Below are 25,403 nucleotides of genomic sequence, written 5' to 3'. Positions count from 1 at the left end.
TGTGATGGTTTTAAAATAGGTCCACAAGTTCCTTGACACTTCTCCCTTCAAGAGCTGGAGCTTAATTCTCCTCCCTTCAAGCACAAGCTGGACTTAATGAGTTGCTTCTAATAAATAGAATATAGATCTTCCTCAACTTACAATGGGGCTATATCCCAATAAACTCATCAAAAATTGAAAATAGGGCCTCCCTGGTGGCGCAGTGGTTGAGAGTCCGCCTGCCGATGCAGGGGATACGGGTTCGTGCCCCGGTCTGGGAGGATCCCATATGCCGCGGAGCGGCTGGGCCCGTGAGCCATGGCCGCTGGGCCTGCGCATCCGGAGCCTGTGCTCCGCAACGGGAGAGGCCACAACAGTGAGAGGCCCGCATACCGCAAAAAAAAAAAAAAAAAAAAAAATTGAAAATATTTTAAGTAGAAAATGCACTTAATATATCTAACCTACCCAGCATCATAGCCTGGCTTACCTTAAATGTGCTCAGAACACTTATATTATTAGCCTACAGTTGAGCAAAATCATCTAACACAAGGTCTATTTTATAATAAAATGTTGAATATCTCATGTAATTTATTGAATGCCATACTGAAAATGAGCAATATAACAGTTGTATGGGTATAGAATGGTTGTAAGTGTATCAATTGTTTATCCTCATGATCACATGACTGACAGGGAGCTGCAGCTCCCTGCTTCTGCCCAGCATCAGGAAAGAGTAGGTACTGCATATCAGTAGCCTAGGAAAAGATTAAAATTCAAAATTCTAACTACAGTTTCTAATGAATATGTATCACTTTCACACCCTCATAAAGTTGAAAAACTGTAAGTTTAACAATGGTAAGTTGGGGACTACCTATAAAGTGGAAGTGATGAAGATTAGGAAGACTAAGTCAGAAAAAGCACTGCAGCTTCCTCTCTGCTCTCTCTCTGATCACTCATGACCAGCTGCCATGTCAGGAGGACACTCAAGCAGCCCTGTGGAAAGGCCCAGGTGGTCAGGAACTAAGGTCTTTTGCCAACAACTAGCAAGGAACTGAGGCATCCTGCCAACAGCCATGTGAGTGAGGCACTTTTTAAAAAAATTTATTTTAAATTTCTTTGTGTGAGTGAGGCATCTTAAAAGGAGTCAAGGGAATTCCCTGGCGGTCCATTGGCTAAGAATTGTGCTTTCACTGCCGAGGGCGAGGGTCAGGGAACTAAGATCCCGCAAGCCATGTGGCGCAGCCAAAAAAGAAAAATAAAATACATCACTTCCCTGGTGGTGCAGTGGTTAAGAATATGCCTGCCAATGCAGGGGACACAGGTTCAAGCCCTGGTCCAGGAAGATCCCACATGCTGCGGAGCAACTAAGCCTGTGCACCACAACTACTGAGCCTGCACTCTAGAGCCCATGAGCCACAACTACTGGGCCCGTGCACCCAGAGCCCATGCTCCACAACAAGAGGAGCCACTGCAATGAGAAGCACGCACACCACAACTAGAGAAACCCCAAGCGCAGCAACGAAGACCCAACGCAGCCAAAAAAAAAAAAAGGTAGTCAAGTCTTCAGATGACTGGAGCTCCAGTCGAAAGCTTTATTGCAACCTCATGAGACACCCTGAGTCAGAAGCACCCAGCAAAGCCTCTCCCAGATTCCTGACTCTCAGAAACTGTAGGATAATAAACGTTGCTTTGGTTGTTTTTGTTTCAAGCCTCAAAGCTTTGGGGTTATTTGTTAGGCAGAAATATATAACTAATACCCTTACTTAGTTTCCATTCTTGATTCCAGCTGATGATGTGACATAGCTTGAGAGTTTCACAGCTTGAACACATTTGGGTGCCAATCCTTGGGGTAAAGAGGGGAACTAAATGACAAGGAGATTCTGTGGAAGATCTAGACACATGCCCTGATTAGGGTTTTAAAACCAACATTCTAACAAAAGAGAACAAGAGTGGCATCCAAGAAAGGAGTTAAGCTATTGGAACAGAAAAAGTGAGAGAGAATGAGGGCTTGGACTAAAATGGCAACTTGTGAAGATGGAGGGAACCAAATGGATATCTTACTGTATAGGGAAGTTTTGTGTTTTGTGTTTGGGGAAGACTGGGGGAAGGAAAAACAACCTGGCTTCTGTCTGAAATCACTGTCTTTGGGGAAGCCAATGCCTTCTAACTGCTGAATCCAAAAATCCAAAGGCCTTTTCCTAATTCTTCTCCTCTCTGAAACTCCATGTTCCTTTGGCTTTGCTGGCACAGCATTACCTGGATCCCCTTCACCCTCTCAGACTGTACCATCTCTGCCTTTCCTCCTCATTCCTCCACATCTATCAACAACAACGCATTCTCTCTTTCACTCAGGGTTAAAACTTGGAGTTATTCTCAACTGTTCTCTCTCTCTTTTCTTTCTTCAACAAATATCTGTCAAATCCCTAACATGCACCAGATTCTATGTTAAACATTAGAGATGTAAATAGGCACGGCCCCAGCCATTATGGAGTTTTCACTCTACTGGGGAAGACAGACATCAAACAATCACATAAGTGAGGGAAGTGAGGGAATTCCCTGGCGGTCCAGTGGCTAGGACTCTGCTCTTTCACTGCTGGGGCCTGAGGGAAGGGGGTGGGGGGTGGGAGGGGGGTGGACTGGGCAGGTGGGTTTGATCCGTGGTCGGGGAACTAAGATCCTGCAAGCCACGTGGTGTGGCAAAAACAACAACAAATCATGTAAGTGAATATACACAAGGCGTATAGGGTTTTTTTCCCCTAGTCCAAATGTCTCTGCTTTAATACTTAAATAACTTTATTTAGGTATAATTGGTATATAATAAACTGCACACATTTAAAGTGTATAATTTCGTGAGTTTTTGACATGAAACCATCATTATAATCAAGATAATGAACATATCCATTGTCCCCCCAAACTTCCTCATGTCCCCCTTTTGTTTTTGTGGTACACGGGCCTCTCACTATTGTGGCCTCTCCCATTGTGGAGCACAGGCTCAGCGGCCATGGCTCACGGGCCCAGCCGCCCCGCGGCATGTGGGATTTTCCCGGACCGGGGCACGAACCTGCGTCCCCTGCATCGGCAGGCGGAATCCCAACCACTGCACCAACAGGGAAGCCCGGAAGTTCCATTCTTATTATTGATTTTTGAGAGCTATTTCTATGTTCTGGATACAAGTCCTTTGTCAGATATGTGATTTGCAATAGTTTCTCCTAGTTCGTGGCTTATTTTTAGTTCTCTTAACAATGAGTTTCAAAGAGCATTAGTTTTTAATTTTGATGAAGTCCAGTATATCCATTTGTCTTTTTAAGGATTGTGCTAAGGATAACTAAGAAATTTTTGCCTCACCCAGGTCACAGAAAAGGGTAAACTGTAGCCTGAAGGAGAAGACTGAAGAGACAGGGCCAGAGACAGTCACCAGGGGGGGCCCTGGGCAAGGGGGGTGGGGGAGGAGGAAGAGACCCAGTTGCGGGTGATTAAGACATTGGGTGGATTTTCACACAAGCAGAGTAGTGGATATAGTTTATTAGCATTCAGCATATATTCCCACATTCCCAGCATGTATTTTCCTTCTAGTGTGCTTTCCTATACTGCAGAGGCTGAAAAGATAAGGATTATATTTCTCAGAATACCCTGTAGCCAGTCAGGTGTACGCGGATGAGATTTAGAAGGCAGAAGTGAGACAAAGGCCATCATGCTGCTGCCTGGGCTATTTCTCCAGGCAAGCAAACCCATAGAGATGTGATCTATTTCTACTGCAGTAATCCAGTGATGTCTCAAGCTTTGCAAATATTGAGAGGTGGTTGCATCAGAGTGTAGCAGCGGCAGTGTCCTGATCATAGATTCCAGATCCTTGGATCACAGTTGGCAACCACTTGTTCTCAAGCTCCATCAGTGGAGACCTCTAGGTGCCCCACCCTCTCTGGCTATGGCAGAGGTAGCACCTTCCCTGGCAGAGCACTTTTATCATGTTCTGGAGCTCATTGCTAGAGTTTTCAGCCCAGAGTGGGCCCCTCTAGACTTTCCAATTGATTTTGTAAGCACCTATGTCTTCATATCCTTGTACTACTTGGAGGGCTTTTTTGTTTCCTGCATTGAACCCTCAGTCATACAAGCAGTCAGACTGTATCTGAGAGGAATGATGAAGAGTAAAAGGGCTCAGTGGTGTGGGAAGAATGTCACAGTGTATGAAATCATTCATTTGTTCAATGAGCATGTAACAGACACAAAGTGGGCGCTGTTGCTAGATACTAGGAATATCAGCCTGCCCTGAAGGAGCTTACACAATCTGATGATTCATGATCTGATGACAGAGATATATTAGGAAACTATGTGTTCATAGACATGTTCTCATGAAATTTGGAGAAGTCATGAAAGAGGTGACCTGTAAGCCTAGTTTTGATGGATGAATAGGAATTAGCCAGCCAAGAGGAAGGGGAAGATCCTTCTACAATAACAGTTTAAGTTATTATGAAAAAGTTTTAAATTTCTGTATTCACATCCCCTCCACACACACACACACACATACCTCCCCAGGAGAGAGAGGACAGAGCAGATGTGTGTCTCTAAAGACCTTAGAGGAGGCGGCTGGGGATAATGTAGGCGCTTCCTAGATGGGGAGAGAGCAGGCGGAGGCAGGAGTTTGAAAGCATTTTGAGTAAGGGGGTGGAAGCAGTTGACCTAAGAGAGATTCTGGGCTTCCCTAGAGACTAAGGGTAAGGCAACCTCAAGCTGGCCTCAACTTTTCAGTCCTCTTTACCCCCTCACTTCTCACAAGAGAATCAGAATGGCATGGGATTCCAAGTCCACAGCCAGGTTCAGTGCCAGGGTCTCTGCTTACTAGCTATAAGGTCTTGGACATATTATTTAACTTCTTTTAGTCTGTTTATTCATCTATGCAATGAGGATAATGATAGTATCTCCCTCCCACAGTGTTGTGAAGGTCAAACCAGATAGTGGATGTGAAAAACAATGTTGTAAATTATAAAGCACTATAAAAATATTAGTCACTATTATCAAATAGGTACCTAAGTCTTGTTGATTCTATGGCAGGTATATCTCTGTTATAGACTGAATTGTGTCCTCCCCAAATTTGTACGTGGACAACGTGACTGTATTTGGTGACAGGGCCTTTAAGGAGGCAATTAAGGTTAAAGGAGGTCATAAAGGTGGGGTGCTAATCCGACAGGACGGTGTCCTTATTAAGAAGAGGAAGAGGGCCTCCCTGGTGGCGCAGTGGTTGAGAGTCCGCCTGCCGATGCAGGGGATACGGGTTCGTGCCCCGGTCTGGGAGGATCCCATATGCCGCGGAGCGGCTGGGCCCGTGAGCCATGGCCGCTGGGCCTGCGCGTCCGGAGCCTGTGCTCCGCAACGGGGGAGGCCACAACAGTGAGAGGCCCGCGTACCGCAAAAAGAAAAAAAAAAAAAAAAAAGAGGAAGAGACACTAGAGCCCTCTCTCCATATGAGTACAGAGGAAAGCCCAGGTGAGGGCACAGCGAGAAGGCAGACATCTACAAGCCAGGAAGAGAGGTCTCACCAGAAACCAACCCTGATGGCACCTTGATCTTGGATTTCTAGCCTCCAAGACTGTGAGAAAATAAATCTCTGTTGTTTAAGACACCCAGTCTCTGGTATTTTACTACAGCAGCCTGAGCAGACTAATGTAATCTCCGCCTCCCCCCCGCCCCCCCAGCCTGTTTTACTTCTCTTCATCCCCCATCCTGTTTTACTTCTCTTCATCCCCCATCCTGATTCTGTTCAGGCCCTTGTCTTCTCCGTATCATCTCTGCAGACCTCTCTGTTTTCTCAAATGCTGCTAAAGGAATCCTTCCGAAGTGTATACTTAATGGGGCTTCCCTGGTGGTGCAGTGGTTAAGAATCTGCCTGCCAATGCAAGGGACACAGGTTTGAGCCCTGGCCCGGGCAGATCCCACATGCCGCGGAGCAACTAAGCTCGTGCGCCACAACTACCGAGCCTGAGCTCTAGAGCCCGCAAGCCACAACTACTGAGCCCACGTGCCACAACTACTGAAGCCTACGTGCCTAGAGCCCGTGCCCCACAGCAAGAGAAGCCATGACAATGAGAAGCCTGCGCACCACAACAAAGAGTAGCCCCCGCTCACCACAACTAGAGAAAGCCCGCACACAGCAATGAAGACCCAACACAGCCAATAAATAAATAAATAAGTAAATAAATTTAAAAAAACCAAAAAACTGACTAGGACACAGGACTATCTACAGCATAAAAGACTCAGCTGAGCATGAGACTCCTCTAAACTTGATTCCCATGCCTTTCTAGCTTTGTCTCCTGTCCTCCCACTACATACCCTATGCCCCAGCCTCACTAAAATTCTTACCATTGCTCAGACATTCTGTGCTTTTTTCACAGTTCTCCATTTTCACCTGTATGGTTCCTCCTTCTTGAAATGCCTTTTCCCCTTCCTGGTCACCCCTCCTTCCATCACCTTCTCATTCACACTGTCTCACTTTTTCCACTGGCACCTCTATTTATCCTTCAGCCCTGGATCAAATGTCATCTGCTCCCTGAAGCCTTAGGCAGCACTTTGCACAACCTTCTATTACAAAATTTACCACATCGTTTTGTAAACACTATTTTCAGAGTCTTTCCTACTAGATTCTGAGAACCTGAAAGAAAGACACTTATTCATCACTGAATCTTCTTTTGTACTTGAAACAAAGCAGGTACTGAATACGCATGTCTTACATAAACAAACCAAAAAACCCCACCACCCAGACAAGACATACACAAAAAAACTAAACAACAAAAGGCAGTAGAGGAACCACGAGTTATTTATCAGGTATCCTCCATGGCACCTAGCCCAGTGTCTTGCATGTAGTAGACTCTCAGTAATATCACTGAATTAAGTTCCAAAGGAAAAGTAGAGGAAATAAGAATTACGATCATTTAAATCTGGGAGAAATCCAGGATGGGATTTAAAAGCTGGTATCCACTAAAATAACACCAATTATCCTATCTGGTGCCTTCAAACTTCGTCCTTACTCCTCCTCCTCTCTACCTTACCGCCTCTGCTCCAGACTCTGAGCTCTTTTGAAGTGGGGAGGGGGAAGTCTCTCACTCATCTTTGTATCTTGCCTTCTTTATCTACTGGTATTTAGCCAGATGCTTTGCATGTGATAAGCATCCAATAGAGTTTGTTGCATTTTGTTAAATACCAAAGATTATGCTGAACCTGGGGTGGGGGTGGATTTGAATAGGCCGCACAGAAGAAAGCAGAAATCCAGGTCAGGGACACAGCAGGAGTGTATGTGTTTCCTATTGCTGTTCTAACAAATTACCACAAACTTAGTGGGTTAAAACAATACAGATTTATTATCTTACAGTTCTAGAGGTTAGAAGTCTGAAAACAGGTCCTACAGGGCTAAAATTAAAGTGTTAGGGCTGTGTTCCTTCTAAAAGCTCTAGGGGAGAATCTGCTTCCTTACCTTTTCCAGTTTCTAGAGGCTGCTGCATTCTTTGGCTGGTGACCCTGCATCACTCTAACCTCTGCTTCTGTTGTCACATCTCCTTCTCTCATTCTGACCCTCCTGCCTCCCCCTTTAAGGACCCTTGTGGCTACACTGAGCCCACCCAGATAATCCAGGATAACCTTCTCATCTCAAGATCCTTAACTTAATCTTATCTGCAAAGTCCCTTTTGCCACATAAAATAACATATTCACAGGTTCTGGGGATTAGGATGTGGTACTTTGGGGAGCCATTATTCTGTCTAGAACAAAGCTGAAGACATAAGAATGCACAGCTAATGTTAGGAGATGGACCTTTCCAGCTGAAGTAAAGGGTTTCTGAATATTAGAGCCAGGTAAGATAGGAAAAGTAGATTGAAGGGGCATTGGGGTTTGGAGATGATACAGATCATTGAACACCAGATTAAGTTTTGGCTTTATTTGTATAAAGTAAGAAAGCTTTGAAGGTGGGTGAGCAGAGAGTTAACAATGAAAGAAGTAATCTAGCAGACTCCAGAAGATCCTAGAGTATGTATATTTGGTGATCAAATAAAACCAAAAATAAAAGGTTTGGGACAAAGAAACTGCACCAAAGTGAATACATTGCTGTTTACTGTCAAGTCTCTCCTTTCTGCTACATGTTCCTTGAGAATCCATAATAAATGACTGATGAGTTATTTCCTCTCTTGAATTCTAAATTTTTTGTCTAGTGGAAGTCTTCAGTTGTGCTATAACTCATCTGTCCTAGAAGAGTCTGCTACAGCAATTGGGAAAGTGTGTTTGGGGTGGGGGGAGGAGGAGAGGGGATAAGATGTGAGTTAATTGATTTGTCCAACTGACTGGAGGAGGCTGAGCTTTTTGGGAGTTTCAATGGTTTGCAAAGACAGGGACTTCACTTTTTGGTTGTAAACAACAGAGACCTAACTCAGACTGACTTACAAAAAAGTAGAACCTACCAGCTTTAAATTGCATCAATAGGCTGATGATTTTCATTTTTAAGCAATTATTTTTTGGGGGGGGGGTGTGCTGGGTCTTAGTTGCGGCAGGCGGGCTCAGTTGTGGCATGCAAACTCTCAGTTGCTCCGCGGCATGTGGGATCTAGTTCCCTGACTAGGGATCGAACCCGGGCCCACTGCATTGGGAGCTCAGAGTCTTAACCACTGTGCAACCAAGGAAGTGTCCTGATAATTTTTATAAGTTTATTTATTTTTGGCTGTGTTGGGTCTTTGTTGCTGCGTGCGGGCTTTCTCTAGTTGCGGTGAGTGAGGGCTACTCTTTGTTGCGGTGCGAGGGCTTCTCACTGTGGTGGCTTCTCTTGTTGGGGAGCATGGGATCTAGGCTCACAGGCTTAGTTGCTCCGCGGCATGTGGGATCTTCCTGGCCCAGGGATCGAACCCGTGCCCCTGCATTGGCAGGCAGATTCTTAACCACTGCGCCACCAGGGAAGTACCCCCTGATGATTTTTAAATTGATATTGCCAGCCTGGATCTCCAGTCTCATACATACCCAAATGCCTGGTGGCTAACTCTACTTGGATGTCCAATCAGCGAATCAAGCTCAACGTGGCCAAAACACTGTTCCTGATCTTCCCTTTCTGGCTGTCCCTCACCAAATCTACTCCTCCCACAATCTTTCTCCATTTCAGTTAATGAAAACTCCACTCTCCCAGTTGCTCAGGTCAAATGCTTTGGAGTTAACTTTCATTCGCCTTCCACATTCCAAACTGTCAAATAATTATATTGGTTCTACTTTCAATCCATTGAAAATCTGACCATTTCTCTCTACCTGTACAGCTACTACCTCACTCCAAACTACCATCATCTCTCACCTAACTGGTCTTCCTGCCCATGCCTCTATTCCATTTATTTTCCATGAAAGAGCCAGAAGATCCTTTAAAACATAAGTTAGATCATGTCATTCCTCTGCTCAAAATCTTCCAATGGCTACTGATCCTACTTAGAGAAAAACCAAAGTCATTGCAACAGCCTACAATGCCCCGCACAATATGGCTTCTCGTTACCTTTCTGACCTCATCTTTTACTACTCTTTCCTTTGCTCAATGCACTCCAGCCACATTGGCCTCCTTTCTGTTCCTCTAACACATCAGGCATAGTATGTACCCATCATTCCCTCTGTTTGGATCATTCTTCCTCCAGATAGTCACATGGCTTAATTCCTCACTTTCTTCAGATCTTTATCCAAATGTTATCTTAATAGTGAGGTCTGCTCTGATCGTCTTATTTAAAATTGTAACCCCCTTCCACCTCTATCCCCTTTCAATTTTATTTGTATTAACATGGATCACTAACATCTGTACATTTTACTTATTTAGTTTATTGTTTATCTCTTCTCCTACCCAGAATGTAAATTCCAGGAGAGCAAGATGTATGCCTTTTTTTTTCTTTTCTTTTCTTTTTCCTTCGGCCGTGCAGCGCGGCTTACAGGATCCTAGTTCCCCAACCAGGGATCAACCCAGGCCTCCAGCAGTGGAAGCACAGAGTCCCAACCACTGGGCCACCAGGGAATTCCCTGTATGCCTGTTTTTGTTCATAGCTGTATCTTCAATGCCTAAAACAGTATCTGACCTATAATGAACTCTTCAGTAAATATTTGTTGAATAAATGAATGAAAATGGTTGGAGTCAGGTTCTCAGCATGCTATTAGAACTCTATCTCTTAGCTTCGCTTTCCTCTGCATTGACTTCATTCTCAAAAAGGCTTGAGGTGTTCCGGTAATGGCATGATGGCTACCAGCAGCTCCAGAGTTACATTCTCACAATCCAGCAGCCTTAATGGGAAGAGAGTGCCTCTTTCCTGATTATTCCAGTGAAAGCCTTAGAAATGAGTTTTATATTCTGGCTTGGGTCAAGTGTCAATCCCTAAAACAGTCTCTAAAGGTAGAGCAAGAAAATGCTGTGACTGGCCAGGCCTGGGTCATGGGGCTTCCTGGGATGGGGGTGAAGTTCAGCTCTACGTAGACTGAGAACAGGGGAATGTAGTTCCCTAAAAGGAAATGGGGTGCTATCACTTGAAGAAGAGGGATGTAGATTTGGCCAGCAGAAACAACAGATGTCCATCACATCATAAATGATGACCCACCCAGCAGACCTAGTCCAGAACAGCATTCTTCTCCTGCCCCTCCATTTTCACCTCCAACTAGATCAACCCCTGAACGTTGGTAAGGTCCTCTCCTCCTAAATGCCTTTTCACCTGTCTCTGTCAGTTAAGGTATTCCCCGTCCCTAAATGGCCGGTTCAAATATGATCTCCCTTACCATGACTCTTTAACAGATGTGGTCTCTCTCCCACTTCCGAGCATCCTAGTTGTTTCTACTTCTCTCGTCGTTATCTTTTCACACTGTACCCTATATCTTACTTATTTGTACACATTATGAGCTGTTGTGGAAAAGGGCCGTTTCCCGCGTCAGCAACTGCGGTGATTAGATACGCACCAGGGCCGCCAGGGTGCGCCAAGCGCCAGGCGCGAGGCAGCCGGGGGCTGGAGGCGCTGTGATTGGCAGTTGCGGCAGTCAATCGGGCGCAGGCGGGGGCAGGGCGGGGCGGGCCGCCCGAGAGGGCCGTGGGCGAGAGGCGGGGCCTTCATGAATGGGGCGCGAGGCGCGCGGCTGCAGTCAGCGCTCGGGGGGGAAGCGGGAGTCCCGGCCGGGAGTGGGTGGGAGGAAGCGAGGTGGGGAGGGGAGGGAAAGAACGCGGGGGGCGGGGAGGGGCAGCGCCGGGGCGGCGCGCCGAGAGCGGCGAGGCGGCGGGTGTGAGCTAGAGTCGTGGCCGTGGTTCCTGTCGCTTTGGTGCCGCTGTCCGCTGCGCCGCCTCCTGCCGGACCCCGAGGAGCCCCCGACCCGGCGGAGGAGTCGGGATTGGGGTAGCCGGCGCTGAGGGAGGAGTCGGGTCCGAACGGCCGCGCCAAAGACCCCCGGGCGTGGAGGTGGGGGGCTGAGGCCCCCGAGGGGGCCCCGCCGCTATGGGCAACCTGGAGAGCGCCGAGGGCAGCCAGGGCGAGCCTCCCTCTGTCTCGCTGCTGCCGCCGCCCGGCAAAATGCCGATGCCTGAGCCCTGTGAGCTGGAAGAGAGGTTCGCCTTGGTGCTGGTGAGAGCTGAGCCTAGTCCCTTCCCCCTCCTACCGCCCCGCAGGTCCCAGCGCCCCGGGTGGGTTCCTTGGTCCGGCCCACCCCTTCAGTCAGGGCCCCCGATGGGTCTCGGCCCCCAGCGCCTACCAGGAACCTCTGAGCAGCCCCGTCGGGGACCTTCCGACCGACGCCTCAACCGCTGGACACTTAGGAGGAGGGGTCCCCAACCCGGGACCGCCCCAGGATCCAGACTTCTTCCTCTTCCCTTCCCCTTCTGCCGCCCTTCGCACTTCTTCTCACTTCCCTGACAGTCTCCGCATGTCCCTAGGATTCTCATTCCTAAACCTTTGGCTGGTGCGGGGGAATTCAGAAGCTCAGGGCCGGCCCACTCCCCAGCCTAAGTCCGGGTTCTCTGCCTGGGGAGACCGCCTCTCATGTTAACATGGAGGCTTTCCAGGGAGTGGGTCCTACTCCCAGCCCAGACCAGATGTTTGGGGGAGAGGAGGGGGAATGGAGGGGGACTGGCAGCTCGTGAAGGGGGTGGAATAAAGAGTGATGCCATTCTACTTATTTTCAGAACGGCCTGCAGGCATCCTGCAAAGTTACAGTGGGTTTGCCTAAAAGAGCTGAACATGTGGATAAGCCATTTCACTAGTGTATTTTTCCAATTGAAACAATACACAAACCATCCTACCTCCCCCCCACCCCGCACAACCCCTTTTATGTTAAGCCCTAGTGGCTGGTTTGTGTTTTTTGCCTGTGCTTCTTTTCAGTCTTTCTGTAGGTTCCTAAATGATCTGTATGGATGAGTTTTTAGAGCTGACTTTGGGATTCTTCTTTGATGTGGGAACTGGACATTGATGTCGGTGGCTCTGTGGACAGAGAGCATCTGAGCTGGTATCACTGAGATGGAGGCAGAGAATATGTCGGAGCTAAAAATGAAGTTTTGGAGAAAGAAAGTGAGCTAGGTGAAGGAACGTTTGCTAACAGAGGTAAATCTTAGAGAAACTTGGGGAAATAGAGCACAGAAACTCGGGGAAATAGTTCCCAGTTCCTCAAAGAACTCTCTAAGAGGCAGTGTTAATGCTGCCGTTATTGTTACTATGGCCTGAAGGGCTGACTTTGCCTTTGCCTGTGAGGACGGTTAAGTTGTGACTTAGCAGCCTTATTGGATTTCATCTGCTTTGGAGTAGGAAGATTAGATCTGTTGGCACCAGTGAAGCTGTCTAGAGATCCTGGCCTCTCTGATGGTGCAGAGCCTGACATCAGCCCACTGGCACCATAGCCAGATCAGAGAGGGTTCACGGGGTTCCAGGGGGAAGCTGGCACCTATCTGCCCATCAGCTTTGTGAAGGGCCAAAGGGATCTGGGCCACATGTCTTGTGGCCCTCTGCCTTTCCCCCAGCATCCTCAGGGGGATGGGGTGAGTCAGTGATTACTAATGTGCTGTGGCCATCTCAGAGGCTGAGGAGAGCCTGGGACTTGGTGCCCTTGCAAACAAGAGCTCAACTGTTGGGGGAAAAGAGTGGGAGGGAATCTGCCCTCCAGTGGGGGTGTGAAAACCCCCATGGAGTGGCATGAGGTAGCTACAGAAATTGGAGAAAAAGGGATGTAAAGGGATGTTCAGAGGTGGACTGGGTAGGGGGCTGCCTTAGGTAGGAGCTACCAGGCTGTTTGTTGTGAGAGCTCAGAACCAGAGTTGGTCACGTCCTCACTGGAGTTTGGTTGACACATTTGTTTAGTTGGCAGATTAATGGCTTAATATTTACAAAATGCGCATGGTATCCTGATTACTAGCCAGAGAGCCTAGGTCAAACCGGGGACCGTACCACCCACTTGTTAGCCTAACTTTCAGCATAAAGTTTTGATTTGTTTCCTCGTGGCTTTTGTTTTGGTCTTGTTACTGTGTGCCTGAGCCACTGCTAATGGGGAGTTGGAACAGGGCAGGCCAGGGCTAGTTAGCTGTCTTAGGAAAGGAGGAGATTTTACCTCAGTTTTCTAACACAGGGAAATCATGCTTTCTTGGGGATTTGAGTTCTTCGCTAGGGACCCTTAAAGATCCCTCTTTCCTCTGTTCCTAAAACATGCCCTTTCCACTATCCTTTGGGAACAGTACTGACTATTGGATATTTGACCCTGGAACAGGCTCAGGTATATTTCCTGACAGTCAGGAGAAGCATAGTACAGTAGAAAAAGCAGGAGCTGTGTCTTAGCAATCGTCTTAACCTCTGTGAGCCTAGATTTGCTCATCTGTACAATGGGGCTAATGATTCCCATCCTGGTGGGATTTTGAGAATTAAGTGAGGTGTGTATATACGGTGCTTGGCACCCAGTAGGTACTCAATATAGATTAGTTTCTTTTCTTGATTGTGTAAAAGAGTCAGACAGGTTGCTCCTTTTACACCATTTTCTTCCCCAGATTGATTTGGTTTATGGACAAGCTATTTGTTGGTTTTGCTGAAGTGATGTACTGGTGTCCTGGTTAAGCATATGGATTTTCAAGTCAAAGTGGGCTCAAATACTGGCTTCTCACAGTCTCCAGTTAGAAAAGTGTTTGACCTCAATCAAGTTACTTAATCTCTTCGAGTCCCAGTTTCCTCTTATAAATGAGGATAATAATAGTATTTGCCACATGAGGTTATTGTGTGAATTTAACGAAACTAGAAGTTAAGTACTTAGGTAGCAGAGTCTGGTATCTACTGTATGCTTGGTAAATGGTAGTTTTTAAATGTGTAACTCTCAGCAGTGACTCAGATCTGAGATCACTTGTATTCCCAAAATGGTATTTTAAGTTCAGAAATCTGATGAAACCAGTTACCCCATTCTGTATAGCCAGACTCAGGATATGCTGCTGCTGTTACATGGAGGGCTTCCCCAGTCCCAATGTATCTATGGAAACCCCCCCTGAAAAGCACCCTGGCTGGGGAAGTTGTATCATTGCTGAGTCAAGACCACAGGCTCCCAGCTTTCTGGTGCAGACACATGATCTGACCCACAGCCTGTCAGCCGAGGTTGGAGAGCTCGAGGTCTGAAGCCATGAGGTGGTTTGTGCAGGACATAGTCCTACCCCAGCCCAGTGCCCTAATCCAGGGCTTTCCTACTGGTATGCTGGGATACTGATCCCCTCAGCCCTGGCAGCAGCTCAGGTCCCAGATTGGTCCCGTCTGGCTGGATCAGCTTCCACCATTTACCCTGTATACTGTGCAAATAGTATTTTCTAGGTGTGCCCTGATATTAAAAAGGTTGTGGGGCTTCCCTGGTGGCGCAGTGGTTGAGCGCCCACCTGCCGATGCAGGGGACACGGGTTCGTGCCCCGGTCCGGGAGGATCCCACATACCGCAGAGCGGCTGGGCCCCTGAGCTATGGCCGCTGAGCCTGCGCGTCCGGAAAAAAAAAAGGTTGTGAAGCTGCTGTGTTACACTGTTTCCTTGGGATCCTTCCTTACCCCCTGTCTTGGCAGCAGCCCCTATTCTGTTGAGGACTGAGAAGTTTAGGATGGTCAGTTATTGGAGCTCCTCTTTATTAATACCAGGATGAGAGCCGATCTCTGGTCCGGTAAAGCCCCCTTCTGTGTGTTGGTCCCGACTAGTCTACTACCTTAGTTGCTCAGAAGCTAGTATGCTGGCCAGTACTGGCCTTTCCTTAGATAGAGAGGGGAGGCAGAGGGCTTTAATGGCTTTAAAAGGATAGCTGTCTGCTTTTGCTGTGTTTGCACCCTGATTTTTCTGTTTACTGGCTTACTACAGATTTGAAACGAAGTCTAAAGGTTCTAAAGCCAGAAAAAGCCCTGGATATCCCTCAGGAGGAGGCTCTCAGGGCATGAGGGTGGGGCTGTGTGACGGGCTGTCCCTGCCGTGGCCCCTGCTTTCACATTTCCCTGGTGAAGACTGATGACTTGGTGTTTTGCTATAAGTGTAGCATTGATGTGGGAGCTAAGCTGGCCTGGGTGCTAGTTGTCAAGAGGCTTTGAGAGGCCTCCTTTGACATAGAAAGGGGCTGGGAAAAACTTGGACTAAATATCAAGTTCCAAATCGCCATGGTGGAAATGTTTTTCCCAGCCCTGGGGATTGTGGTGAATTAGTTCAGGCTGGGATAGGACTTGGGGGAGGGCAAGGGCCCTTGACAGCTGTCAGAGCAACCCCCTCGTTTAGAGACCCCACTGAGAAGACCCTAGGCCACAGAGAGAAACCTCATTCCTTGACTTTCCCATACGACCCTGCTTTAGATTGGGGAGGTGTAGGGGTAGGTGGGAGGGAGATGGAACTGATGCAGTGGACTCCTTGTGATTTGGGAATGTTTTCATGGCTCAAAGGGAAACTCAGCTTTTTTCCTTTTTTCTCTTAAAGTAATACTCATTCTCTAAAAACAAGTTTGAGCAATTTAGAAAGAAGAAAAGATTGAAGATTTAGGTTGAAGGAAAAAGTCCATATTTTCTCCATTCCTTTAGCAAATGGAGACAATGTGTTTTATTTTTTTGTTATTATTATTTTAAATTTATTGTTTTATTTTTGGCGGCATTGGGTCTTCGTTGCTGCGTGCAGGCTTTTCTCTGGTTGTGGCGAGCAGGGGCTACTCTTCACTGCGGTGCGTGGGCTTCTCATTGTGGTGGCTTCTCTTGTTGCAGAGCACAAGCTCTAGGCGCACAGGCTTCAGTAGTTGTGGCTTGCGGGCTCTAGAGTGCAGGCTCAGTAGTTGTGGTGCACGGGCTTAGTTGCTCCACGGCACGTGGAATCTTCCCAGACCAGGGCTCGAGCCTGTGTCCCCTGCATTGGCAGGCAGATTCTTAACCACTGTGCCATCAGGGGAGCCCTCTGCACAGGGTTTTGTACAATGTTGTGATAATAGCGTGCGCGCGTGTGTGTGTGTGTGTGTATGTATACACACACACATATATTTATCCAACATGGCTTTTTTTTTTTTTTTTTGCTTTTGTTATTTCATTAGTTTTCCCAGGGTAGTCACTGTAAACATTTTTAAATGCTTGTACAATGGTCCATCAAGTGAATGTACCATTGTTTACTTAACTCTCCTCCTATTGTTGGACATTTAGGTTGTTTGCCTCGTTTGCCGTCATAAACAATGCTGTGATGAACATCTTGGTGTACCTTTTCAATAGTTAGAGTTTTCCTTGGGATAGAAACCCCAAGTTGAACTTCCTAGATTGTAGGATATAATGTTTTTAAGGTCCTAAATACATATTTCCGCTTTTTTTTTTTTTTTTTGCGGTACGCGGGCCTCTCATTGTTGTGGCCTCTCCCGTTGCGGGGCACAGGCTCTGGATGCGCAGGCTCAGCGGCCATGGCTCACGGGCCCAGCCACTTCGCGGCATGTGGGATCTTCCCGGACCGGGGCATGAACCCATGTCCCCTGCATCCGCAGGCGGACTCTCAACCACTGCGCCACCAGGGAAGCCCCACATTTTTTTTAAAAAGTGAGTAATTCATGTGAGTGTCCTTAAAGGGATGTTGCAGGATTGAGGATAGCTTCTTTTCTCCTGATTATGAAAATAAGACATATTTTTTAAGCAAATTTAGAAGTAAAAAGTGTGAAAAGTATAAAACATATGGAAAAGTATAAAGAGCATTAAAATCACCTGTAATCTCTCCATTTACTATTAACATTTTGATGTACTTATATATATTTTAACAATTAGAGTAATAGTGTGCATATTGTTTTGTAAACTGATTTTTAATTTTACTATTTGAAGCATTTTCTCATTTGTCTAAATATTCTTCAGTCTTACGATTTCATGGCTAGTAAAGTATCCCATAATACAGTATTTTATTACTGCCTTATATTTCTCTCTGTCTCCGCTTTTTGCTACTATAATTAAGACTGTGATGAATTTTCTGTGCATAAATATTTGTTTGCATCTCTGATTATTTCCTTGGGATAAATTGCTTTTAAAGGCCTTTGAGAAGTATGACTTCTAAAAAAGTTGTACCAGTTGTCTTTTCCACTGATAGTGTGTCTCCCTTTCTCCATAAGCTAACCATTACTGCATGGTTTAACTTTAAACACCTTTGCCAGTTTAATTAGTGAGCAATGGTATTTTGTTTTAATTTGTATTTCTTTTAACATTTCATCATAAGTGTTTTGGCCATCTTTTTTTTTTTTTTTAACATCTTTAAAAATATGGAACGCATCACGAATTTGCGTGTTATCCTTGAGCAGGGGCCATGCTAATCTTCTCTGTATCGTTCCAATTTTAGTATATGTGCTGCCAAAGCGAGCACTTGGCCATCTTTTTTATGTGTTCTTAGCTCTCTGCTTGGGATTTATTATACATACATATTTCTATGTAATAAATGTATATGTTTCCACACTTGTTCATTATAAAATATTTTTCATATATGAAAGCATATATAACTATTATGTAAGATTAAAATAATAATGAAATGGATAACAGTGTATCCACTGGAGAGTTTCACTGGAGAGTTCTTGGAATTGCTTCCTGCCCCTTAATTTCTTCTCCCTGCTATTTTATCTGGGATGAAAAAGCCCTTTAGCTCAGGACTTACTGGGTCTGTTTCTGCAGCTGGGACAGTCCAGGTGGCAGCCACACCAGTGCTTCATAGCTCTGTCTGTGGGGAAACAACCGCTGCAGCTGGTGAGAACAGGAACTGGTTGTGGTGGAAATAGCTAATCTTCAATGAAGTGAAAAAAGAAGCCAAGGTGGAGAGGAAATGAGACCACAGATCCTCCCCTGCCCCTGGGGTTGCCTGGGAAGGCTGGTCGGAGCCAGGGCCCCAGTTCCGTGGTTGAGACCAAAGAATCTGCCCCACAGCTGACTGTAGTCGGCCCAGAGGACAGCAGCGCTGGCGGCTTGAAGTCAGCATGTTATCTGCCCAGCCAGGCTGGTCACCTCCATTCTGGGGAATGTTTCTCCTAAGTCTGCGCTGAGCTGAAGCAGCGCCAGGGAAAGGCCGGGGGTTCATTCCAGTTCGGAAATGCACTTCAGAGAAGAGGAAGGACCTTTTTCTTTGAAGATAAGAGAGGGTGCTGTCTCTACACAGCCCCTGCCCCCTGCTCCTTGCTGGGTACTCTAGGGCCCCCTCTTTTTGAATAGCACCACATGGGAACTGAAGGGTTTCGAGGTTGTCATCCATGAAGAAGAGGTTTCCAGAATAGAGATGAACTAGGCAGCTAGAATCCCTGAGTTCCCATTTCCAGTCTCTCCGCCTCCCTCAGCAGAGCCACATTTTTCTATCTTGTTTTCCTTCCATGGGAGAATGAGTCCCCCAAGAAAGATACAGAGGTATTAGGCTGCCTCTCTGTCCTTGAAATACTCTGGTCGTCTGTGCCTCCCACACTCCTCTCTACTTCTTCTGTTTTCACCTTTCAGAATCCTCTTTCCAGAATCTCTTACGCTTTCTGTCTTCCATCACTTTACAAAGAAGTTGTGGGTTGGAAGTTTGTGTGGTGGGTAGGGGAGGACCTGGATATGGTTTTGGCGGAGCAGTTTCCCCCCCACTTTACTAATATGCATACTCTTCTCAGTTTATAAAGTACTTTGAGGTACTTGAAGGGTGTTCTAAACAATGTTCTGAACCACGAGGGGATATCAGAATTACTTATGTGACAAATTTTGCAAGTAGAGGAAGGATTTAGGCTGTTGTATGCTCACGATAGTTCAATTCTTGTCCTCATCTCTTTCCTCGTTCCCTCCCCATCTCTTTTACCACCTTCTCACCCTCACCCGGGTTATTGACAGAGCTGGATGGGCTGGTGGTCCTGCCTCTGGGTCCCTAAAAACATTAACGGGGAAGGAATATACTCTCTTCTTCCCCTGCTTGCTCATTTCTACTCAGATCTGGACTAGAGAGTGTCATAGCCCTCCTCCAATTGCTCATGCCATCTCTAAGTAAGAGCTGGGCATGAGCCTTGTGTTTGGGTACTTTCGGAGATGGTTATCTTGTTTTAAGGACTAGCTACGGTTTAGAGCAGAGTTAGTTTCCGCTCAGTTTTTACCAGCTTCCTTGCAGGGAGCTGGAGAGCCAGTCCCTAGATCTTCCCAGTATTTCCCATGAAACCTTAAAAAAAATATATGTCCTGGAAGGAAGTAGCTGGTTTGAGACTCTTGCAAGCTTAAGATGTTTTGAAAGAAAAAACATCAGTTTTGGAATCAGAAGACTTGGGTTCTGGTCCAGCTTGATAGCCTTTTTTTTTTTTTTCTTTTCCCCCAGCTGATGACTTCAGGCAAAGTCTATAACTTTTCTGAGCCAATTTCATCCTTATGAAATTGGTGATGATAATACCTACTTTACAGGGTTTTGAAGATGTTTAAAGTAGACAACGTAATGAAAATAGTTTATAAAGGTTCTACAATTAAATGTTTGTGGCATATTCATTACCCAGTGTATACCACCCCTATTCCCATCACTTAAAGTGGTTTTCAGCTGGGGGAGGTACTGTCCCAGAAGGGAGCTTTTGGCAAGTGAGGATGTTTTGGTTATCACACTGACTTGGAGTGGGGAGGGGCGAGTTACTTGTGACATTTAGTGCCCGAGGGCTGGGGGTGTTAACCATCCTACAGCATTTGGGTCAGTGCCACACAGTAAAGAATGATCTTACCCAAAATGCTGATAGCGCTTCTGCTGAGAATTATCTTCTACTAATCTGTACCTCTGTTGTCTTTTTTTTTTTTTTTTTGGATAACTGTTTTTTTGTTTTTTTAAAAATTTATTTACTTATTTATTTTTGGCTGCATTGGGTCTTCATTGCTGCGTGCGGGCTTTCTCTAGTTGTGGCAAGCGGGGGCTACTCTTCGTTGCAGTGCGCGGGCTTCTCATTGCAGTGGCTTCTCTTGTTGCGGAGCACAGGCTCTAGGCATATGGGCTTCAGTAGTTGTGGCACGCGGGGTCAGTAGTTGTGGCTCACGGGCTCTAGAGCGCAGGCTCAGTAATTGTGGCGCATGGGCTCAGTTGCTCTGCGGCATGTGGGATCTTCCCAGACCAGGGCTCGAACCCGTGTCCCCTGCATTGGCAGGCGGATTCTTAACCACTGCGCCACCAGAGAAGCCAGGTGTTGTGGGTTTTTTTTTTTTAATTTTTATGGGAGTATAGTTGCTCTACAATGTTGTGTTAGTTTCTACGGTACAGCAAGGTGAATCAGCTATACATATACATATATCCTCTCTTTTTTGGATTTTCTTTTGTTTTATAAATTTGTTTATTTTATTTATTTATTTTTGGCTGTGTTGGGTCTTTGTTGCTGTGTGCGGGCTTTCTCTAGTTGGGACAGGTGGGGGCTACTCTTTGTTGCGATGCACGGCCTTCTCATTGCAGTGGCTTCTCTTGTTGCGGAGCATGAGCTCTAGGCAGGTGGGCTCGGTAGCTGTGTCCGCGGGCTCTAGAGCACAGGCTCAGTAGTTGTGGCGCACGGGCTTAGCTGCTCCGCGGCATGTGGGATCTTCCCAGACCAGGGCTCAAACCCATGTCCCCTGCATTGGCAGGTGGATTCTTAACCACTGCACCACCAGGGAAGTCCCTGGATTTTCTTCTGTACCTCCATTGTCTTGTGTCCCAGTTGGGGATGAAACTTTAAGAGCAGTAAAAGTAAAGGCAGAGCAACAGTTTTTGGTGCTTTTTGGTTTTCCCATTTCCTATTACACCTTCAAGCAAGAGGTGGACCTCCATCTTTTTATTGCCTCTGTCTGTAGGTCTAAGGACTGATTCCCTGGTTCCTTCTGTACTGTGGGCTCTACCCTAAAACTTGTCAAGGAGCAGTTTGGGGTATACACACTTCACTGCTGACCTTTACTAACCCCATTAGCTCCTCAAGCCAGGGTAAACGTTCTTTTAGGTTGGGAATATGTTTGAGAGCTTTTTGAACAGTGCTTCTGGATCTTTTGAGTAAAAGACTCTTTTGAAAATCTGATTAAACTTGTGACTCCTAATTCTGTGCATACATACAGTCCTTTGGGGGTTTAAAACCCGTTCTTGGATCTGCTAGGGAATCCCTGGCTTTGAGCCTAGAGGAATGGGAAGGGAGAGCTGGGCGAGGAGAAGCCACTGCAAGAGCTCCTTGACACAAACAGTACTCAATATTTTTGTAAGGGGAATGGAGCCCTTACAAAAGGGCTATCAGTTCAGATAAAATAATGCCTCTGTTGGTGGTTCCAAAAAAGAGAGCTTGTTGAAACTTGGTTGACTGCCATCCAGAGGGAGATACTCTGGCCCTTGGACATCTTAATTTAACTTTAAAAAAAATTTAATTAAATTAATTTATTTTTTATACAGCAGGTTCTTATTAGTTATCTATTTTATACATATTAGTATATATATGTTAATCCTAATCTCCCAATTCATCCCCCCGACCCCGCCCTGCTTCCCTGCTTGGTGTCCATACGTTTGTTCTCTACATCTGTGTCTCTATTTCTGCATTGCAAACCCGTTCATCTGTACCATTTTTCCGTAATCCACATATATGCGTTAATATACGATATTTGTTTTTCTCTTTCTGACTTACTTCACTCTGTATGACAGTCTCTAGATCCATCCACGTTTCTACAAATGACCCACTTTCGTTCCTTTTTATGGCTGAGTAATGTTCCATTGTATATATGTACCACATCTTCTTTATCCATTCGTCTGTCGATGGGCATTTAGGTTGCTTCCGTGACCTGGCTATTGTAAATAGTGCTGCAGTGAACATTGGGGTGCATGTGTCTTTTTGAATTATGGTTTTCTCTGGGTATATGCCCACTAGTGGGATTGTTGGGTCATATGGTGATTCTATTTTTAGTTTTTTAAGGAACCTCCATACTGTTTTCCATAGTGGCTGTATCAATTTACATTCCCACCAACAGTGCAAAAAGGTTCCCTTTTCTCCACACCTTCTCCAGCATTTGTTGTTTGTAGATTTCTGATGATGCCTTAATTTAACTTTGACTAAGGATACTTTGTGGTGAGGTCTTCCCCTTTGAGCCAGACCCTCAACCTCCAGGAACATCCAGGTGGGGATGACAGGATGTACTTTGACAAGCCAGGGGAACCTGTGGCATCCTTGCAGTGAAGCCCAAAAGTTAGGTCATATCCTATGTTTTGAGGTACTATCTGCCCAAAGCTGCAACTCTCTCCAGCAGGCCTAAGGTCTCTGGAAATATCCAGGCAGTTGTATCTTCCCAGGGTGTGCCTTAAAGAGGACTTCGACATCCAGTCTCTAGCAATTACTTCTATGCTTAAATCCTTTTGCTTTCTACCTTACAAACAAACAAACAAAAATTATCTATACTTGTTTTGACTGCTCAGAATATTTCATACCAAAATTTTTGAAGAAAAATTCAGATCTTTTGGCGGCTTTATTATGAAAAAAAGTTTTTTTCAGAAAAACATAAAAAATGTTGTTTTTTGGGTTTCCCTGGTGGCACAGTGGTTGAGAGTCTGTCTGCCAATGCAGGGGACACGGGTTTGAGCCCTGGTCTGGGAAGATCCCACATGCCGTGGAGCAACTGGGCCCGTGAGCCACAGCTGCTGAGCCTGCGCGTCTGGATCCTGTGCTCCGCAACAAGAGAGGCCATGATAGTGAGAGGCCCGCGCACCGCGATGAAGAGTGGCCCCCGCTCGCCGCAACTAGAGAAAGCCCTCGCACAGAAACGAAGACCCAACACAGCCAAAAAAAAGTTTTTTTCTAGGTGGAGTCTCCCATCTCATCCTTATAGGAATGGCTCAGTTTCTGGTCTCCACCAAATGCCTAGATTTAACTTGTATAGGTTAAGGAAAGAGAATTCAACATTTGTCGGGTATATGCCACATGCTTTTACATGTATTATCTCATTAAACTTGACAACAATACTGTAAGGCAGTTATTTTACTTCTTTTTTTTATTAATTTTTATTGGAGTATAGTTGCTTTACAGTGTTGTGTTTCTGCTGTACAGCAAAGTGAATCAGTTATACATATATCCCCTGTTTTTTAGATTTCCTTCCCATTTTGGTCACCACAGAGCATTGAGTAGAGTTTCCTGTGCTATACAGTAGGTTCTAATTAGTTATCTATTTTATACGTACTAGTGTATATATGTAAATCCCAATCTCCCAATTCATCCCACTCCCCCTTCCCCCCTTGGTATACATAAATTTGTTTTCTACATCTGTGTCTCTATTTCTGCTTTGCAGTTGTTCATCTGTACCATTTTTCTAGATTCCACATATAAGCGACATTATACGATATTTTTCTCTTTCTGATTTATTTCGCTCTGTATGACAGTCTCTAGGTCTATTCACATCTCTGCAAATGGCACTATTTCGTTCCTTTCTATGGCTGAGTAGTATTCCATTGTATATATATACCACATCTTCTTTATCCATTCCTCCGCTGATGGACATTTAGGGTGTTTCCATGCCTTGGCTATTGTAAATAGTGCTGCAGTGAACATTGGGGTGCATGTATCTTTTTGAATATGGTTTTTATTTCTGTTTTACAGGTGATGAAAACAGGGCTCAGAGGGGTTAAGTAACCTTGAGAAAGTCTCAGCTTAGATGTCACTTAGAGAGGCCTTAAGTAAAAGTTTTTGGTTAGATTTTTTTGTTAATGCTAAAAGGACTGCTAGAAATACAACTTTTTTTTTTTTTTTTTGGCTGTGTTGGGTCTTCGTTGCTACGTACAGGCTTTCTCTAGTTGTGGCAAGCGGGGGCTACTCTTCGTTGCAGTGCATGGGCTTGTCACTGTGGTGGCTTCTTGTTGCGGAGCACGGGCCCTAGGCGTGCGGGCTTCAGTAGTTGTGGCGTGTGGGCTCAGTAGTTGTGGCTCTCAGGCTTAGCTGCTCCGTGGCATGTGGTATCTTCCAGGACCAGGGATCGAACCCGTGTCCCCTGCATTGGCAGGTGGATTCTTAACCACTGTGCCACCAGGGAAGTCCACAACTTCTAAAAGGTGCTTAATCCTTGATTTTATATATATATATATTTTAAGCTGCCTAGGAAAATTTCTGGAAGAATACAAGTAAATCTAATAACAATGATTACCTCTGAAATGTAGGGAGGGAATCATAATAAGAACAGGAAAGTCAAAGGGAATTTAGCTTTATCTATAATGCTAACATTTCTTACAAGGAGAATGTATTTATATGTCAGTTATATAATTAAAAGTTAAATAAAAAATTCTTAACCTCATTAGAAATCAAGGAAATGAACATTTCAGTGATACACTTTTATACTAATCATCTGGGCGAATTTTTAAAGATTGACAATGTCTATGGTTGTCATCAGTGGTACATTAATACACCATCAGTGGTAGTGTAATTTGGTACAGACATTTTAGAAGACATTTTATAGGGTCTACCAGTTTCAACTGTGCATACCCTTTAACTTGGTCATCTCACTTCCGGGAAACTGTCCTACAGGACTGTTTATACATGGGCATGAAGGTGCATGGAAAGGATCCTCAGGGCTGCATTGTTTAACAGTAAACACCTGGGAAAAACCTGATTGTCCATTTCCTGTCCATATCTGTTTCTTTTCCATTCATCTGGTTACTCCAGGCAAATACTGGGAGTTATCCTTAATTTTTCCTTCTTCCTTCTCCATACTCAGTCTATTACTCTGCCAATTCCATCTCCAAAATATGTCTCAGATCTACCCATTCTCTCTATCTCTACTGCCACTGCCTCAGTCTAAGCCGATGTCAACTCTGGCTTGTATTACATCCAAACAATTGGCCTCCCAATTTCCTCTACTGCTCCTTTCTCCATCCTCCCAGCCATTCACAAAACAGCCACATTTAAAATATAAGTCAAATAGCATCATTTTCCTACCTAGAAATCTTTAATGGCTTCCTTTTGCACTAAAAAAAAAAAAGCAAACTCCTGGCCTTGGCCCTTAAGACTGCATTATTTGGCTCCTGCTGACTTCTTTAACCTTA

At 45.5% G+C, this 25,403-nt stretch overlaps 1 protein-coding gene across 3 annotated transcripts in view; it reads left to right on the top strand.

Moving 5' to 3' along the window:
* The first annotated feature begins 11,183 nt into the window (after positions 1-11,183).
* FMNL3 (formin like 3) overlaps positions 11,184-25,403 on the top strand; it is a 55,905-nt gene continuing 41,685 nt past the window's right edge. For 2 of the 3 annotated variants that reach the window (XM_082635735.1, XM_082635733.1), the window contains exon 1: positions 11,185-11,561. In XM_082635735.1, the coding sequence (XP_082491861.1) occupies positions 11,436-11,561 (126 nt within the window). In that variant the 5' untranslated portion in view covers positions 11,185-11,435. Of the gene's footprint in view, positions 11,562-25,403 lie in introns of all 3 variants that reach the window. The other variant, XM_082635734.1, reaches the window with a different exon arrangement.

The sequence above is a fragment of the Mesoplodon mirus genome, assembly GCF_964341445.2.
Source record: "Mesoplodon mirus genome assembly, chromosome: 11".
NCBI classification, from domain to species: domain Eukaryota; kingdom Metazoa; phylum Chordata; class Mammalia; order Artiodactyla; family Ziphiidae; genus Mesoplodon; species Mesoplodon mirus.
Note: the sequence above shows the minus strand (reverse complement) of the source record. Positions and strands in the feature narration are given on the sequence as shown.